Consider the following 18,287-nt stretch of genomic DNA (forward strand, 5'->3'; position numbering starts at 1 on the left):
TAAATATCCTACAGGGTAGGATGGGTAACAGGCATTACAAGGAAGGGCATACTGTGTCCCAACCCTCAGTGTCCCACTTCCACTCCCCGAAGACCCCTCGCCCAGGTGATCACTCCCCACTGGTCCACCCCCAGGGACTGGATCCAATAGTGATGGCCGTGTCCTGGCCACCTGGAGGACAGATCTCTGGGGACTAGCGGATGAGACACTTTCGGGTTTCTCACACTTTCAATAACACTTATTGATATCTGGCAAGGCTTGCTAAAATCTTGGCAAGGCGTGTTCACCTCTTGACAATGTTCATCCCAAACTTGACTCCTGGTAATACTTATTCACCTCTTAGCAATGTTCATCACAAACTTGTCTCTTGGCAATGCTCGTTTGCCTTTTAACGGTCCCCAGTTCTCAGACTTTTCATCTGCTCAATGCTTCTTAGCTTTCTTTCAAACAATTGACACGCCCTGGGGTCACATTGCCTTTGGGTAGACTCAACGGCCTCCAGTTGCGCGTCTGTCGGCTTCGGTGTGGCGCTGGAGAACCTCCTTTGGTTCTCGCTGCTTCATGCCACCTTCCACGGCCTCAGGCCCCTTTAAAGGACTCTGCTTCAACCTGCTGCATTCCATAGAGCACTGTTAAGCACTGTCCTCGCGGTCCGGCAGCTGTGAATGCCCAAGGAGCTTCTCTGCGCTCCCGGTGTCTCTGCACCATTCCGCAATGTCTGTACTGCTTCTTCTGGCTCACCCACGAGTCTCAACCTGGCATCTCTCTGGTTCCTGCTCCTCCGGGTCTCCGCCTCTCGTCCCGTGTCCTGCCATGTTTCCCATAGAGAAACGAAGTCTCTGTCTTGCATTGTTTCCTCATTTTAATGTTCCCGGCATCAATTGAAGGTTCAAAAAGTCTGGACCGCTTCATGTAAACTAACATTCTTTCTTCAGTGTTTGATGCTTCTTCCTTCCACGTCCCAGTACCGAAGTGATGTTTGTGTGTGTAGGAGTCAGTAAAGATAGGAGGTATAACTCTGATGTCTCTTCCTCGTCCCAGCATCTGACTGTTGTTGGCTGGAAGAGGATTTAGGTGAAAAATAGGGACAGGATTGGCAGTAACCTTCAGACATCTTTGGCACATTAGGTTCACTCGAAAATGGAAATGTGGGATACTGCGTTTCACCCAAGTGTGCCTCATCCCTAACTCCCAAGGCTCCTACACCCAGGTAATCCCCCCCCCCCCTTGCATATCCACCCACAGGGCCAGGATCGATGGCCTTACCCTTGCCCCCAGGGAGTAGATTATATTGGGGAAAGAAGTGAGGACACCATCAGATTCCTCACACAACAAATTCATGTTTATTACATGTTTGAATTGTTGTCTTGTGTACCTTTGTTGTGTGCTTATGTGAGTGTGAACTGTATTTGGTATCACCACTCTACCCATCTGAGAGTGAAGCATTCACTGCTCTGCAAGCTACCGCTGAGAGAATCAGAAATAACTTAAGGTTGACCATGCCTTCCGCTACCAAGTAGATCATCCTAGGCCCTCATTAGAGTACCTTTGTAAAAGGTACCCTGTTTCCTCTTGAGTGGGTAACCTTACCCAGAGGTATTTCTGGTCGCAGCAATATTGTTTTACAAGGCATTTGCGACATTCTCACCTTGGGAAACAGTAGCCTGCTCCCAGAAAGAGAACCCCAAGGGGGCATTCTTGTGTGTGGAGGCCTGTCTGAGTTTCACAATCAAACTTAGTTTCCGTTGTGAGAAAGAATACAAATGTGAGAATAAATTGCGCAGGCCATGGCTTGCCCCAGAGCAAGAGTAACAGTATCTGGCCTGTATGAATGTATGCCTGGGGCTCAAAGGTTAATTCCCATCCTGTGTTTCCCTGGGAAGAATCCAACGAAAATTTGAAAGTGGGCCCCTAATGATTTGGTGACTGCCAAAAGATCCAAAGGATTCATGATTATGATTGGAAGCAGTGTTCATACTCTGCTTCCAGCATGCTTCCAAGATAGATCAATCTGCACCTAAACCTTAAAATACGAATGGACAACTCAATACGGAAACCCTAAGAGAACCATGGGGAAGCTCTATTACTGCATCTGTTCAAGATCATGCTTTGCCAGCGAAGCATTGCTGGGATCTGTAGGAACTAACATTTTCAAGACAAAAGAGAACTTGTGCACCATCCCTCAGGCCAGGAAGGCAAATCTGGCTTACACCTTCCAGGATCCCCCTGCTCCTAGAAGAGACTTTGATGCTTGACCGTGTGTGACCCTGACATAAAGAAGTGTGAGCTGTGGACAACCTGAGGCTGGTAACGGATTAAGCTAGAGCCCCATTGTGTTTATCTACAAAGCAGAGATTTTTCATGAAAAACTGTGGAGACTCCAATGAACCCAGGGCTTGGTTAACCTGTGTTGCTGGTCCAGTGCCTTCCGCTACTGGTAACCATACCTGCAACGTCAGCTACCATACATGTGCGCCATACTCTTACGTCCCGTCCCCTTTCTTCCATACTGTATGGGCGTCCCTTCCAAGGGACGGGAGACGGAACCTTTTTCACCAGAAAAAACCTTCTCCGCTTTAAATTTAGAGGCACGCACGGGGGTGCATGCCAGGTAGAATGCACTGCCCTGACTCCGCCCTCCGGCGCCACACCTCAGTCCCTTTTTCTGCGTCGCCGGGGACGGGCCGAATTCAGCAGCGCTACTGGGTTTGGCTTCGGCCATGTAATTCCACGCGCGGATAATTCTTCTCTTTGTCTTTTTTGTCTTTTTTATCATTCGGGTACTCAGTCCTCAGGCGTCACGCTCCTCCCCGGCGCATGTCGACTTTTACAGGGTCCAGCAGGTGTCCATCCTGCAACAGGCTCTTCCCAACTTCAGACCCCCACGCCTTGCCCGGACCACGGTTGGCATTCATGTTTGGCTCTGAAGAACAGACTAGCCAGGTGGAGGGAGCTCTTCCAGAGGTCGCCTCCAGAGGATCTCAAGAACTTCGTGAAACATCGAACCAGACCCAAGGTAGGGCCGATATTCTCCATCGCACCCCGCAAGGGAGACTCCGTCCCGGGGACTCTCCCACGAGGGGGGGAGCAGTCAGTTCCTTCTACCAGCACGTGCACCAAGGCTGCTTGAGCTATCGGCCTTCGGGTCCTTGGATCCTCCTGGTCGCAGTGTTGAGGGACCGGAAGGTTCTTTTACCGGGTCTCCACCCTTTTACCGGCACCATGCCCGAGGGGCTACGCCCTAATACCGGCAATACGTCTGAGGGGGCACCTAAACGCAGCTCTACCGACCCCCGGGTCGAGGGTGCCACACATACCGGGCCTAGGCTTGAGGAGCAGTGTATGCCTTGTGATCCACACGCAAGAGTCCTGGAGGAGGCCGGGCCCAGCGGGCCGAGCAACACGTCGCAGGCACGTGGTAGGCATGCTCGACAAAATGGCTGCTGCGCCAGACGGAGGCACCCGTCCAACGCCATTCCAGGAATTCGGCAAAGAACAAGTTTTAAGGTGGGACTGGCCTCTTTTGCGCAGGGCAGATTTTCTTTGCGTCCATATGGACAGGGTACGCAGCGGCTCCAGCAGCTCCCCGCTACCTTGTCGGCACCCCCTGCCACCTCTTGGTCCAGCGAGGAGGTGCTCTTCGAGAAGTTCCTCGGCCTCATGAAGTCACCTCAGATGGGGGTTATCATCAAAGACACCATTAGGGAAGTACTTCCTCCAATGCTAGTGGCATCACAGATGCCTCTGCCTAGGCCCCGGCGCAGCAACCTCCTCCGGCTCCCCAGCCGACTCTGCAGGGGGCTCCGTACCAGCCTCTGCCGCCTCCTCAGCCTCTGGCCACGGTCCCTGTACCCCAGCCTCTGGCACCATTTACTCCTCCTCCTCCACAAGATCCTCCTGATCTGCAGGATACGGACGAGGAGGAGGATCCGGACACGCCATCCTCAGCCAGGGCCTTCCACGAAGAGTGTGGCTGAGGATGGGCCGAAAGCAAGAGTGTATCCCCCCTCTACCTGCCTGTTCTTGGAGTCCAGGCGTCGATTGACCGGCTGGGCCGAGTGGGGTTTGAGCCAGCCCTTCTTGGCCAGTGAGACTACATCGGTCTGCATAGGAATCCCCGATTTGGCAGAGAGGAGTCGCGTGAGGACTTCAGCCAGAACCCCCTCTGCCGGCTGCTCGACCTCGGGTTAGGGTAGGCCCAGGTACTCCGCCAGCCCAGCAAGATGTTCGTGGAAGGCCCTGGCTGAGGATGGCGTGTCCGGATCCTCCTCCTCGTCCTCGTATTGCCATGGCCATGAGAAGAACAGCCTGGCTCCGGGCAACAAAGTTTAACCCGGATGTCCAGGAACGCATACTAGATCTACGGTTCAAGGGCGGGGACCTCTTCCACTACTCTACGGACGAAGAGCTGGACAAAAAGAAAAACAGCTCACAAACAGCTAAGTCTTTATCCATCAGAAAGAGCTCAAATCGTACACCCAATCTCAGCAGGTCTCAGAGAGGGTCGTACATATGGAGGGTTCCGCGGCTTCCAGGAACGCAAATCCAGGCAGCCGGACTGCTCATCGTCTCAGAGCCGGCACAAGCAACAAAAAGGGGGGTGGGGGAGTAAGGGCTTTTTCCAGTCCCCCTCCTCAGCGACAGCCTCATAGGGAAAGAAAGCCTGACACACCCCTTCGGGTTCACGTGTCTCCGGTGGGGGGCAGGCTCGCTCTACATGCACATTTCTGGTGCCAGAATTTCACGGACCCCTGGATCCTATCCGTAGTTTAAATGGGGTATCGCCTTCCTATCCCAGCCTCCCCTCCCTCTACCCCTCCACTCCCACAGGTTGGGACAGCAACTCTTTTAGCAGAGATCCGGTCGCTCGTAGAGAGCCAGGCAGTGGAGGAAGTCCCAGCCTCCCAGCGAGTCTTTGGCTTTTACTCCAGGATTTCTGCCATTCAGAAGAAGAACCAGGCGGGCCTGAGAGTTGTGCTGGACCTTTCCACCCTCAACCTCTCCTTACCACTGCAAAAATTCAAGATGGTTACGCCAGCTTTTATAGCAGAGACATTGGACAAGGGAGACCGGATGTGCTCCCTGGATCTGAAGGATGCGTACCTACACGTCCCGATTTGGCAGCCCCATCGATCTTTCCTTAGGTTCAGGATCATGGGCTACCATTTTTAATACAAGGTCCTTCCTTTTGGCCTCAACTCAGTCCCCAGGTTCTTTACCAGACTCATGAATGCCGTTGCGGCCCTCCTCAGAGCACAGGGCCTCCACATCTACCCTTACCTCGACGACTGGCTTGTCAGGGTTACATCTCCTGAAGCGGTCCACCACTCTTCCCATGCCCTAATGAGCACACTGCACGCTCAATCTCAAGCAGTCACAGCTGCAGCCTACACAGACTCTGACATTCTTGGGCCTCATCCGGGACACGTGCTCCAAGAAGGTATTTGCGTCGGAGGACAAAATCTCAGCCATAAAGAGGGCCACCGCCCACATCCATAGCAAAGAAGTGACCTCGGCATTGTGTTACCAACATCTCCTTGGTCTTCTGGCAGCGGTCTTATTAGCCGTTCCGCACACAAGACTAAGGTAGAGGAAGATTCAGCTCCACTTTGCGGTCTCATGGAACCAGGAACCAGGCTCTCAATCCGAGATGATCATCGTTCCTCAATCTCTCCTCCTAAACCTGACTTGGTGGTCCAGAGACTAAAACATGCAGATGCTCACTCTGCAGACCACCATCACCACGGATTTCTCGCTCGAGGGCTGGGGAGCCACCCTGGACGATCTACCGGTCCACAGCACCTGGACTCGACAGGAGCAGGAATGCCACATCAATTGCCTAGAGCTGAACGCCATCTGGCGGGCGCTCAGGGCATTCCTACCACTTCTCAGGGGCAAGGTTGTCCTCATCCAGACGGACAACTCGACCAGCATGTACTAAGTCAACAAGCAGGGAGGCACCAGATCCCCTCCTCTGTGCAGACTGGCGATCAGCATGTGAGAGTGGGCACTGGAAAACAATATTTACCTTAGGACAGTCCACCTCCCGGGGGAATCCAACCTGGAAGTGGACAGGCTCAGCAGGCTGGGAGCGGACAATTACGAGTGTCGGCCAAACAACCTCGTTATTCAGGAGATCTTCAACAGGTGGGGTCACCCCCAGGTGGATCTCTTTGCCACCTGGCACAACAGGAAGTGTCCCCAGTTTGCACCCTGGCAAGGTCAGGGCCCCGGCTCTCTGGGCGACGCATTTCACCTCCAGTGGACCGACATGAAAGCCTACGCCTTTCCGCCCACTCCCCTGATCCACAGGGTAATTTGCAAAATCAAGGAGACTCGCCAACTGCTCATCATTCTAATAGCACCATGGTGGCCGGCTAGGCCATGGTTTTCGGAGCTGCTCAGTCTCTCGGAGGTGCCCCCGTTTCACCTCCCGACAGGCCCAGCACATCTTCTGGAAAAGCAGGGGGGCAGAGTCATCCACCCTGCACCAGGGAAACTAGCCCTCACAGCGTGGTACCTGAGCAGGTAATGCTTTGGCACCTTAGCCTATCACAGGCCAATCTGGAGATCATATAAGGCGCCAGGAGCAAAGCTACCACGACCCAGTACAAAAGTAAATGGACCAGATTCTGCCACTGGGCAGACTCCAAGGGAATCGAGCCCCTGGCGTGCACCTTGGACGACGTGCTCTTCTTTTCGGTGCACCTCACTCATTCGGGCGTGCAGGTGGATACCTTGCAGCCATTGGGACTTACAGGAACTCAGAGGAGGGCATTTTCTCCTCCTCCAACCCTATTGTCAAACATCTGACGGGTCTCGCAAAGTCTCTATCCGCCCATCAAGGGACCGCACCCTGTGTGGGGCCTTAACATAGTCTTGGGTGCACATGACGCACAAACCGTTCGAGCCAATGGCGTCTGTGGACATCAGGCTGGTCACCATTTATTTATTTATTTATTTTAATTCTTGTAATGCGCCAACATGCTCGTAGGCCTCAGGGCGCACATAAAACTGAACAAACAAACAAACACATATGGCAAAGAAGAAAGAGGTGTCAAAGAGTTATTCCAGATTGAAGTAGTGGGTTTTTACAGCACGTTTGAATGCAGTGTAGTCCTGAATCTGCCACATCTGGGCTGGGAGTTTGTTCCATAGAAGGGGACCTTGAGCGTCAAGAGTGGTACCTCCAAATTTGGCTGTCCTGTATTTTGGATGCTTGAGAATAGTAGCAGAGGATGAACAAAGGTTCCTTGCGTTAGATTTAATGCTAATGCGGGCTGACAAATAAGTGGGGCTACAGAGGCTGAGGCATTTGTGGGTTGTGGTCAATATCTTGTGCGTTATCCGATGTTTAACGGGAAGCCAATGAAGTTTTTTCCTAAAGATGGAAATGTGTGTACGACGGGACTGATTGAAGATATTACGAACAGCATTGTTCTGAGCCACTTGTAATGTTTGGATATTGGAGGCTGTGGTGCCCGCTAGGAGGCTGTTGCAATAATCCAATCTAGAATTGATCAGTGCAGTGGACAGAAGGGCACAGTTTTCTTCCGAGATGAATGGTCGAATTTAGCCTATTCTTTTATTTATAAGACTGCAGCTAGATTTAATGCTGGAGACATGGGACTTCATAGAAAGTTCTTCGTCAAGAACGACGCCTAGGGTCGACCTTACCTCGGCTCGTCAGCAAAATCCTGGCGCCTGTCTCCACGGAGCCATATACCGCCTTTCACAAGGACAAGGTAGTCCTGCGAATACACCCGGCATTTCTGCCCAAGGTTCCGTCTGCTTTCCACTTGAACGAGGAAATAGTGCTTCCTATGTTTTTTCCCCGATCCCAAGGACGAAGCACAGAGAGTGCTGCACTGCCTGGATATCCGGCATGCCCTGAAATTCTACTTGGACAGGACCAAGGGCTTCCGCAAATCGGACGCCCTGTTTGTCACTTTCGGAGGCTCAAGACCAGGCTATCAGGCCTCTAAGGCTTCCATATCCCGCATGGATGGTCTCTGCCATCAAAGAAGCGTATGAGGGCCAGCACAAGCCGCACCCGGCCAACATGCATGCCCACGCAGTCAGGGCCAAGGCAACGTCCATCGCATTCCAGCGGCATGTCCCTTGGATGCCGGCTCTAGATCTGTTGCGGCTTTGGGACAGGCGGTTCTCAGGAACCTATTTGCTTAAGGAGGGTCTCCTCTCCACCCAGGGGCTACAATCATTTGTAATCGCCCATACAGTATGGAGGATAGCGATTGGACGTAAGAGTAATTATAAGTTACTCACCGTAGTGACTAACATACTCTTAGTCCATAGTCCCCTTTCCTCCATACGTCCTACCAACCTCCCCCCTAATAATACTGGTGTCATTAGGCAATGTTAAATATATTGTCGACGCATCAATGGGGACTGAGGTGTGACACCGGAGGGTGGAGTCAGGCAGCGCATGCTCCCTAGGCCGCACCCTAGCGCGCCTCTTAATTGAAAGGGGAAGAAGGTTTTTTCTGGTGAAAAAGGTTCCGTCTCCCGTCCCTTGGAAGGGACGCCCATACAGTATGGAGGAAAGGGGACTATGAACTGAGAGTATGTTAGTCACTATGGTGAGTAACTTGTAATTGCTTGAGTATCAAGTAACTTCAACTCTTACTCAGCATCTACTGCAGCTCCAAAGTCGACCTAAATACGTGGAAATCATTGTTTTCATCACTGGAACTGTGAACTCCAAACTGGAGACTGTCCTTGCTGCTTGTGAACTTTGATTTCTGAAAGGGCCTGCATAGTTGTGACATCTTGCAGTTGATCTTTCGTAATTGCGATCAAGGGTAGGCCTTCTATCATTTTACCGTTCGTATTGAACAGTATGGAAAACCTTTCTTTGATTTAGATAAAATTTGCTTTGAGATATTTCTAACCCTGAACTGGTCAATATTGGTGCTCATTAGGAAAGATGTATTTTCCTTTTTGCAACTTTCCTTCCAGTGGTATCAATAGAACCCCAGCTATTTTGTGATGTCTTTAACCCTAACCTTAGATAAGTAGAGCATTTTTGATTCACTTACCTTGCTAAACTCATTTATTTTGTGGCACAGCCCTTCTGTATACCAGTGCAGAGGGATGTGTCTCCTTTTGTAAGTCCTGTATTTTGTTTTTAATGTAGCACACATCACTTTACACTAAAATGCTGAAAGGGACGTTTGTGTCCCTTAGTCCTTTACTTTGTGTAATGGTTAGAATAGATGTCTCTGGAAGAAACTTTTCCTCCATAATCCATGGACACCTAAACATTTTGCATTTGTTTCTGTATCATAACGTGACTTTTTACCCTGCAGCACACTCCACTGGGCTTTAGCTCATTGTTAACACGTCCATCAGGCTGTCTGTAGTGAGAAACTTTGTTTTTCTTAGTCTTTCGACTTTGTTGCTTGTTGTTAACTTATTATCAATGCACAAAGTACCTTACAGACCTGTGCAATCGGGTCATTGTGTTTTATGGCCTAGACACCTTCTAAAGAACATTTGGTGATTGTACAATGTACCTTGGAAAAGACTTGTGGCAGCAGTAGCATGTTCTTGTCTTTTGGTAACTCTTTACTGAGCCCTTCTTTGTTTACCGTGTTTGGCTCATGACTGTGGCTATTGTCTAGAATGGCCGTGCCACTAGTTCGGGTTTCCTTGCAGGTCAAGTGTGTAGGTAGCCAGGAAGTGGTCTTGGTATGTCTGGTCCCAATCCATATTACTGGTGCCAGGGTGTCTGGTGTGCATGAGAGCATGAGAACCCCAGTGGTCCCTGACTGCACCACTGCATTTGTGCATGCCTGGAGCAGATCTTGCCATTGGTGGGCTGGGTGCGAGCACTCACCTGACTTTTGCTAAGAAGACGGGTCCCACATTTATTCCAGCACATTAGCAACAGATCAGAAACAATTTGAAGCAAGAGTCAAGTAGCCTGAGGAGCCAAGCAGAACAAAGGAAGATCCTGAGACGCACTTGAAGAGGACTGGCACCCGAATCACGATATTGTCTCGGTCGAGCCCTGCTTTGTGTCCGATCTCAGAAGACCTGTTAAGGAACCCTTGTGGTGGGACCAGTCACTCTCGACGTCTCCTGGTAACCCTGCAAGTAAGCCTGTTCGGAAGAGTCCTTGGGCCTTTCAGTAGGCTGTCCAGCTGAATCCTTGGTTGATGTGCAGGAAGTGTTGCCGTTTTGAGTTTCAACCCAAGAATTTGGGGAATCAAGGTTATACAACATGCACCCTTCTGTCGATTTCCTTCATCCCAGCACCTTTGGGCCATAAGATAGAAGGCTGCATCATACCACAAGAGTTACGCTCCCCAGCAACAGTGGCAGTAGCTGTAGCTGAAGGCAGTTTTCCCACGTTCCTTGCAGTGCTCAGAGGCCTGCTGAATTGGTGTTTCTGGTATTCAGTGATTACAGCGAAAACAATTACAGAGAGGTAATTTATCACGAAACAAAAACAGCGAAAAAAGCACCACATTTTTGTGGAAACATAAAAGGAGGTGGGGTATAGGGATAAATGGGCACCAAGGGGGTTAGGGTGGGCTGAAACACATAAGGAAAAGTAGGACTTGTGGAGGGGATCCCCTCCCTTATAGAAGCACCTGTGCATCTGGAAATGGAAATGACGGTGTGAAATTATACCTGTGATGACCACCTCCAGTCCTGCCAAGTCTGGCCCAAAACCGAGCTAAGGGCGATGAATAGTGAAGTCACTTACCAGGAGCCTCTTTCTTCATCCAAACGCATTTACACATTGAATGTTCTTTTTGACCTTTCTGTTGGCTTGGGTACTATTATAAAAATAATAATAATTGTTCTTTTATAACGGGCTTAATACCAGTTTCTTAGCGTGAGAGTGGGATTCATACCTGGTTTGCTATGCATTGTCTTGCTTCGAAGATAAACAAGTTGCCCCTGAGCTATCCTCCCGGCCCTAAGGCCCTCCGAAAGTCGGGAACAGCTTTGTTCATCATAGCCGATCCTCACCTGACGTTTTCAATCCTTTCACCCCTTCAGAATTCTTCCCCTAACTTTTTCCTGCCCTCTAAGAAGTACTTTGTGAATGTTATACACGACTGTGTGCTTTTACGCGTGCATTGAACATTTTGCACAAGGCTACATTTATCTTAGGGCTCGACTTATAAAGTTAAGGTTGCCATCTCTGAAGACTGTTGGTGCTACTAAATGTATTCACCCTTTTCCTTTTCATGTATTGTTGGAGAAATTAACTCACATGAGTGTGTGTGTATATATATATATATATATATATATGTATATATATTACTGCGTCGCATGTGTGGTATTTTACTATTGCATTTCATGATTCCTTTGTATTGTTATTGGGACTATAATAAATAGTATATTTTCATATAATACTGTCTAATAGTCATTCTTGGTGTTTCACTGTGTGTGCTCATTGGAGCGGCCTCCAAGCTACCGTAAATTGGTGTGGCTATCCTCCCAGAAGTGTTCCCCCCCTGTTCATCTAACAAGGGTAGGCTCCTAAACATCTGTTCACCAGGGCAGAGATTAGAAATCCATTCTAACAGTAACATCTTTTTACCTTTTGGAATTTGCACTGGACAGGCTGGTTGCAGTGAACTGTATTCTACCGACTTTTCTTGTGTGTCAGATCTTGGGTTAGAGGCTGTCCACGACTGGACATGCCTTACATGTTTGAATAGTGTTGGCCCTTGCCATTGGTGGGCTGGATCAGCACGAAATTTGGACAAGAGGAGGGAGTCCTACAGCCATTCCTCTTTGTCCACTTGGAGTGAAGACCCCAAAAAACAAAGCCCGCACTGAAGACCAGGAACACTGCAGACAACCAGCATTGCCAAAGTCATCTCTTGGTGAAGCCCTTCTGCACTTGCTACGAACACAGGAGACCCTCGCTGGTGCTTCGATCCTTGGACCAATCAGTCCAGACCCCTGCACCTGAAGTCTATGATTGTAAGACGTCCGAGGTGTCTGAGCAACATCTTGTGGGCATCCCATACTCTGCAAAAGCATCTCTGCTGCATTGGTCACCATTCCAACCTGAATCTTGCGACTCTTTAGGTCGTTAGCTTGTGGTCTAAAATCATGTGTTGATGTTGCACTCCTGGAGGGGCCTTTCTGGAGGGAACGCCGGAACACAGCCACTCTTTCTGCCTGTTTATACCCGAATGTGATTTTTGTACCCTGCTGCCCTACTTCTGCTGCGTCCTGGAGGTCTGTTCACATTCATCGACTCTGCCGTTCTGAGGTATCTAGCCACATGTCTGTTCGAGCCATCCCAGAATTAGTGATTGGAACCTCCTGTGTAACTCAATCCAAACCCAACACCATTGTCCGGCTTTGCACCTGTGACCTCTAGACCTGCCTCTGCAGGACTATTGCAAGTGTAAGTGTCCTCATCGACTGAGAATTCTAGGGGGGGGTCACCCAGAAAATCAGAGTAAAGGGTGAAAGTGTACTAACCTGTTTTCATGCCCCCCTACTGCCATGGGGACTGTATGGGTGCAAAGCATACTCCATAACACTCTCACCCGGCTGTAATTAGTAGAGTTCTAGCAAATGACCCTCCCGGGCAGCCTCCAATGCAGGGTTCTCCAACTTCAGGCCTTAAGGGATGGAAGCGTGTCGGATTTTCAGGGTACCCCGATGAATTTGCAAACAATGATTCTAAATCAATGCACATTTTGTCTAATGAATATTAATGAGACATATCCTGAAAACCTTTCTGGATTCCGGTCCTGGAGTTGGACAACCCTGCTCAAGTGTGATGGGATTGACAGTGTAACCCTAAAAGTCTTACCTTTTTAATACAATAGTGCTCTTAGAAAAGAGTACTTTGCCAAAGTTTGTGCATGAGAAATCTTGAGATTGCCTACTTACCAGATAGGGAAGAACTGCTTAAGTTAGTTTTCTGCCTCATGCGTATAAGGCAGGGTAAAGGGTTGGTTGTGTAAATCCATCTTAACAGAGCCCCTAGGGCCCGGTTGACAATTAACTTCTCTGCTCTATTGTTAGGGTCACGTAAAAAATATATTTAAAGAACTCTATTTTACATTATTGTTTACCTGCAACCTGCATTGCCATTTTCTCCTGCACAGTAAGAGGAAGATAAGTTAATAATGATATATTGCATTTGCATTCTGTACCTTTAATCTGACACCGCGCCTCCCTCCTGACAGTTTGCTCTTGGCTGCTCTGCTACGTGTACCACTAGGTGAGTCAGGTGGACCTGAGGGAAACCCTATTGCCTAATGTAGTTGTATGTTGGTCTTTTTTTTTTAACCTCTGCACACAAGGCTGAGCAAAGCCCTCTGAGCCCCCTTCTGTTGTTTGTGAAGCACCTGTTCTGTGTGTAAGGGATACTTCACGTCCTGTAGACATTGCTGTTACTGATGTATCTAGGAAGTAGTCCAAGCTTGCATTGGAACTGTATGTATAGTTTGTTTGAAAAAATTATTGCACTGCATTCACACCTTCTGTTCCATATGTTTGACATATTAATATATGATTTGTTGTTATTATCAATCTGGCATCCCTCCTAGGCAATACATTTACCAAAATGTGTGAGCGCTTTCACTTTTTACATTTGTTTGGTAGGACTGCTTAAATAGAAATGTTCCAAAGATCCATACTTGTGGGTTCCTGCTGTTGTGGTATGTGTATGATTCCCAATGGCACATCCATGAGCATAGGTGTACAGTAGTCCCCCTGAATGGTCAGCTGGGCTGGGCAGAGTCAGTTGATGACATGTGACTGTTTGACCTTTTGGCCTCTTAGCAGCATTTACCTCTTCTGCTCTTAAGCACACAGTAGTGACTCCAGAAGGTGCCTGCAGGGATTTATATGTATTGCTCGATAAAGCTGGACTACATTCTGTGACCTATTTTAACCTACGTGTCTCATTATATTTCCTTCTCGCAGTTCGAGACGAGACTCACCCAATGGAGCCGGATGACATCCTGATCGACGAATGCTGCCTCTTACCCAGCCAGCTCCTCATCCCAAGCATCGACTGGCTGCCTATCAGCGATGGTCTGATCAGCAGATTGCCGAGCAAGCAAGTCCTAAGGCTACAGTTTGGCAAGTCCCCTGGTCTGATGAGCCATGTCGTGCCTTCACAGCTTGATGTCTTTTCCAGGTACGTGGTCTTAAGATAAAAATGATAATCATGTATAGCTTCCTCCGTACCACTGCCATGAAGAAGGCATGCTTACCTACTTCTGTTGGAAAGAAAGAGAGATGTATGACCTTGCTTAACTACTGTTTCATGCTCCTAGCACAACAAACTATTTACATAGTTTTTGTCACATAGCTATGGGCAGGGCTGACATACACCCAGAGTCATGAGTACTGTAGACATACCCATTAAAGTTGACACATCTATTCACAACTTTGTTCACACTGCAAATGTTTTTAATGCGAAAGGTACTGCAGACCCTCCCTCTGTACTTGCATAGGCATTGCACAATTTACTGCTGGTATGTTCACTGTACATGTATCGACTTTTATTTATTTATTGTTGTTTTTATTTCAGTTGAACTTTCACAATAGTACAAATACATCTACATAAAATCATCTCATAAAATGTTTGTCAATTTATCATAATTAAATATTAACCTAGTTGCGGCCTCTGAGGCCAAAATGATGTACTCTCATTCATCCACATAATCATAAGTAAGGAACTCATTCCTTAATTACATCATCTAAAAAAGTGTCAAGCTCCTTTAGCATCTCTTCCCATTAAAATAATTCACATTATCATAGATAATAAATTCATGAATTCTAGTAGATGTCACCATTTATGCTTTCGACTTCTATTCTAATGTGGAAAGCATGTTGCAGTAATGTCACAAAAACACAACCGAGACTGTCAAAGTCATTGGAGCAGTACCCAATGTAATGGAGACTGCATTGCAGGTCATTTCAAACCTCTGTGCAGCGCCCATCGCTCCTACCACTAAAGAGACTTGCTATCCTTCAGAATTAAATTCCAGCACTACATTCCATCAAGACCGCTAAAATCCAGCAATGTTGCACTAGTCCTAGTTATTTATTTCTGCAAGGAACAATGAGGATCCTCAACGCTATGCTGGCCACGAAACTCTGGTACACTTTAGTTCACAAAGACCCTTTTGTTTTGCTTCGTGTTGCCGGCTGACCTGACTTAGCTTCACAGTCGGCGCCTTTTTCAGAAGAACTTTGAGGTCTTCAAAGTCAGATTGGAGGTAAAGCAGATACGGCACAGCAGTAGAAAAGGCAACGTTCCAGATTATTCTTCTGTTACATGTTAGTAAACTGTTTTGGTGGGTCAAAAAGGTGTCGGGGAACTTGGAAAGGCACCTATAGGTGCACAAGGCCTGGGAGAACGGTATGGGTGAACACCCAAACACCGGAAGAAGCACTCCAGCAGCACAGGAACAACAAACTAACTTGAGGTATGTACTACCACAAGTCCATCAGTAGTTTAGGAGCGATGAAGATGATGCAGCTGAATTCTTTCACGATGCAGCAGCGGTGGACCCGGTCTCCTGTTCTTTGGTTGTGGTGACTAAAAGAGGGACTCTGGAAGGGATGCAGCAGCCGAGAGAAAGAACTCTCACAAAGGATTTTACATTCTCCAACGTCGGTCTGCAGTTTCGATGACTTTTCACAGGCTCCAAGGATGAACGTTTACTGCCTGGTCAGTCCGCCTCGTTTCTTTGGTCGTGCACTCTGGTGAGGGTACTTCAAGGAGGGTGATCTTGTCTCTGCATGTCCAACTGGAGCTCACCAAAGCTCTGAGAGGATTCACTCGCAGGAAGACGTTGCACTGCAATATGGTTGCAGGTCCCAGGGTATTGGCGGTTTTCAGCCCAGGAAGGTTGCAGCAAGTTGTGGGATAGCTCGTCTTGCAGGTCGTCTTATGACTAGTTAGTTCCATCAGCCAAATGGAAGGAGTTGTACTCTTCTGAGCTCTTCTGTCTATTTGAAAACAGGGCCAGGAAAGTAGTGGTCTCTTCACGGTTGCTGGAAGGGGCTTCAGATGTCTCTGGTCCTCCTTGGCTCTTCTGTTCCCGTGGTCGACTTGCCTTCTGCCTCAGGATCCTCGCTTTTATCAGGATTTCACATTCATCCTCTGCAAACTCTCCCTTGAGTTTAAAGAAAGGGGCGGGTGGCTATCCAATCAAAGGGCTCTGTCATGACATTTACCAGATCTCAGGTGGAGCAAGAGTACCTTCCTCCCAATCTCCTAGCCAATAAGAATTAAGAGCACACTTATTAGCCAAATGTTTGAGCGGAAGGGTGGAGGACTACCATCAGAAGCACCAGGCTGAAACGAGAGAGCACAAAATTAGATAAAGGATATATCTATGGCCACCGCCTTAATCCCCAATAGGCAGTTGCTAGTTGCCTGGAGCAATAGTCGGTTTAACATCAAAATCTTGTAGGACGCACAAAAATAGATACAGAGCAATCCAGACAAAATCCAAAGAAGGGAAAAAAATAAGCCAGAGTACAAAAGTATTGATGCTAGTTAGCAAAGTCTCAATCCAAGGTGAAGAAAAGAAAAACCCACAAAAAAAATCCTAAAACACAACCACAGTTCCAAAAACAGGAGAAAAATTGAGTAAAAAAAAAAGAACTCAGGATGCAGAAATAATCCAAAATTCAAAGGACCTGAAAAGTCCAAGCGTCTAAAGGCAAGCACCAGATCAAAAATAGGATAATCCAAAGGCAGTCTAGGTACAGAAGCAGGGTCAAGAATTCATGGAAATAACAGGCAAGCAGAATCAATATGCTAGGCTGTCCAGGTACATATCAGTCTGAAGAGCGCAACAGGACACAAGGTTGAACACCCAGAAAACAGAATCACAGGAGACAGCTTGCTGTGACGCAAGAGAACAGCTGAGAAGCCCTCAACAGTGTTGAACGGCGGCTTTTCTAGTTCCAGGCGGCTCGGAGTCTGTGACGTTCCAAAGGCATCATGTGACCATGGAGCGATCTTGCTGTAGGAGCACGGTGTACCCCATCTGTTGCTTGGGATTATAGTCCAGATTGGCGCGAGACCCTCAATCTCTAGGGAAGACTCCAAGATGGAGTGCAACCGAGGTTGCAAGTTCTTGCAGGCTTATAGCAACACTGCACAAAGGGTGCTGTGTGCTGCTAAAGGGATACACAGATGCCTTTAAAAAGTATGAAGGAAACTGTGACTCTATAAAACAAAGTAAAAACACAATGAACAGGGGACCCTGGTATGAGCCAAAAAAATGAATTGGGGGGGAAAAGACTTCCCTCATTTAGGAGAGAAAGAAAAAAGGGTCCACATGTACAGCACAACGTGCTGTAGGTCTCACAGGTAGAAAGGAATTGGTATAGAAATGTTTTGCAGTTTGATCTGCAATACCACTCTTATGCTGACCACACCCAAATATGTCAGACTAAAACAACCAACGAAAGTCCTAGCAAGATACAAAGCTGGATTATTGTAACTCTCTTTATATGGCATTCCAATCTACCAAATGCAGTGCCAACACGCTCTGCAGAAGGTGGCTGTTAGGATTCGTTTTTTTCTGCCTAGATATACATCCATAATCCAGGCTCATGGAAGTCTTCACCGGCTTCGATTTCAGCAAAGGGTTTTATTCAAAGCCCTCTGTCTAGTTTTCATGTGTGTTCACAAGATTGTCCCATGTTATCTTTCATAAAAAATCTTGTTTTACCAACCAACTCGTACTCTTCGTTCAATGAATGGTAATTTGCTTATGGTGACCCCGTCCCAATACGTGTAATGGGCCGACAGATATTTATCTATTGCGAGCCCACGATCGTGGACTTGGCTCCCTGCTGACCTTTGTGAAATTAAACCATTCTCGGAAATTCAGAAAGTGATTGAAAACTTTTCTTTTTCAATAACAGTCTTTGATTATTATTTTCTGTTAGGTCGCTTTTGATGTAACATCTGCGCTCAGATGCAGCCTCTGCCCGGTTTCTTGTGAATATGCGCTAGATAAGTAAAAAAATTAAATAATGGAAGGGGATTCGCTGTGTGCGTTATACCTACAGAGCACATACATGCACACCCCAATTTACCATACCCAGGAACAAGCAGTAGACAATGAACTCTTGTCCCTCCGACAGGGGAATCAGGACTTGTTAACGTACATTGCTACCTTCAACAGACTGGTTTCCAAAGCTAGGTGGCCAGAAAACAAAATAACCATGTTATTCCATCGAGGCTTACGAGGCGAATTAAAGGACGTCTTAGCCCAGGTGGTTGATCCACCCAGAGA

The 18,287-nt window shown here is 47.9% G+C and overlaps 1 protein-coding gene across 1 annotated transcript in view; it reads left to right on the plus strand.

Moving 5' to 3' along the window:
* The window catches only part of MED16 (mediator complex subunit 16), an 820,510-nt gene that overhangs the window by 722,288 nt on the left and 79,935 nt on the right, over window positions 1–18,287 (plus strand). Inside the window, exon 13 of the mRNA XM_069647616.1 lies at window positions 13,939–14,155. Within this exon, the coding sequence (XP_069503717.1) occupies window positions 13,939–14,155 (217 nt within the window). The remainder of the gene's footprint in view (window positions 1–13,938; window positions 14,156–18,287) is intronic.

Source organism: Ambystoma mexicanum, chromosome 1p, assembly GCF_040938575.1.
Source record: "Ambystoma mexicanum isolate Mex_15411 chromosome 1p, UKY_AmexF1_1, whole genome shotgun sequence".
Taxonomy (NCBI): Eukaryota; Metazoa; Chordata; class Amphibia; order Caudata; family Ambystomatidae; genus Ambystoma; species Ambystoma mexicanum.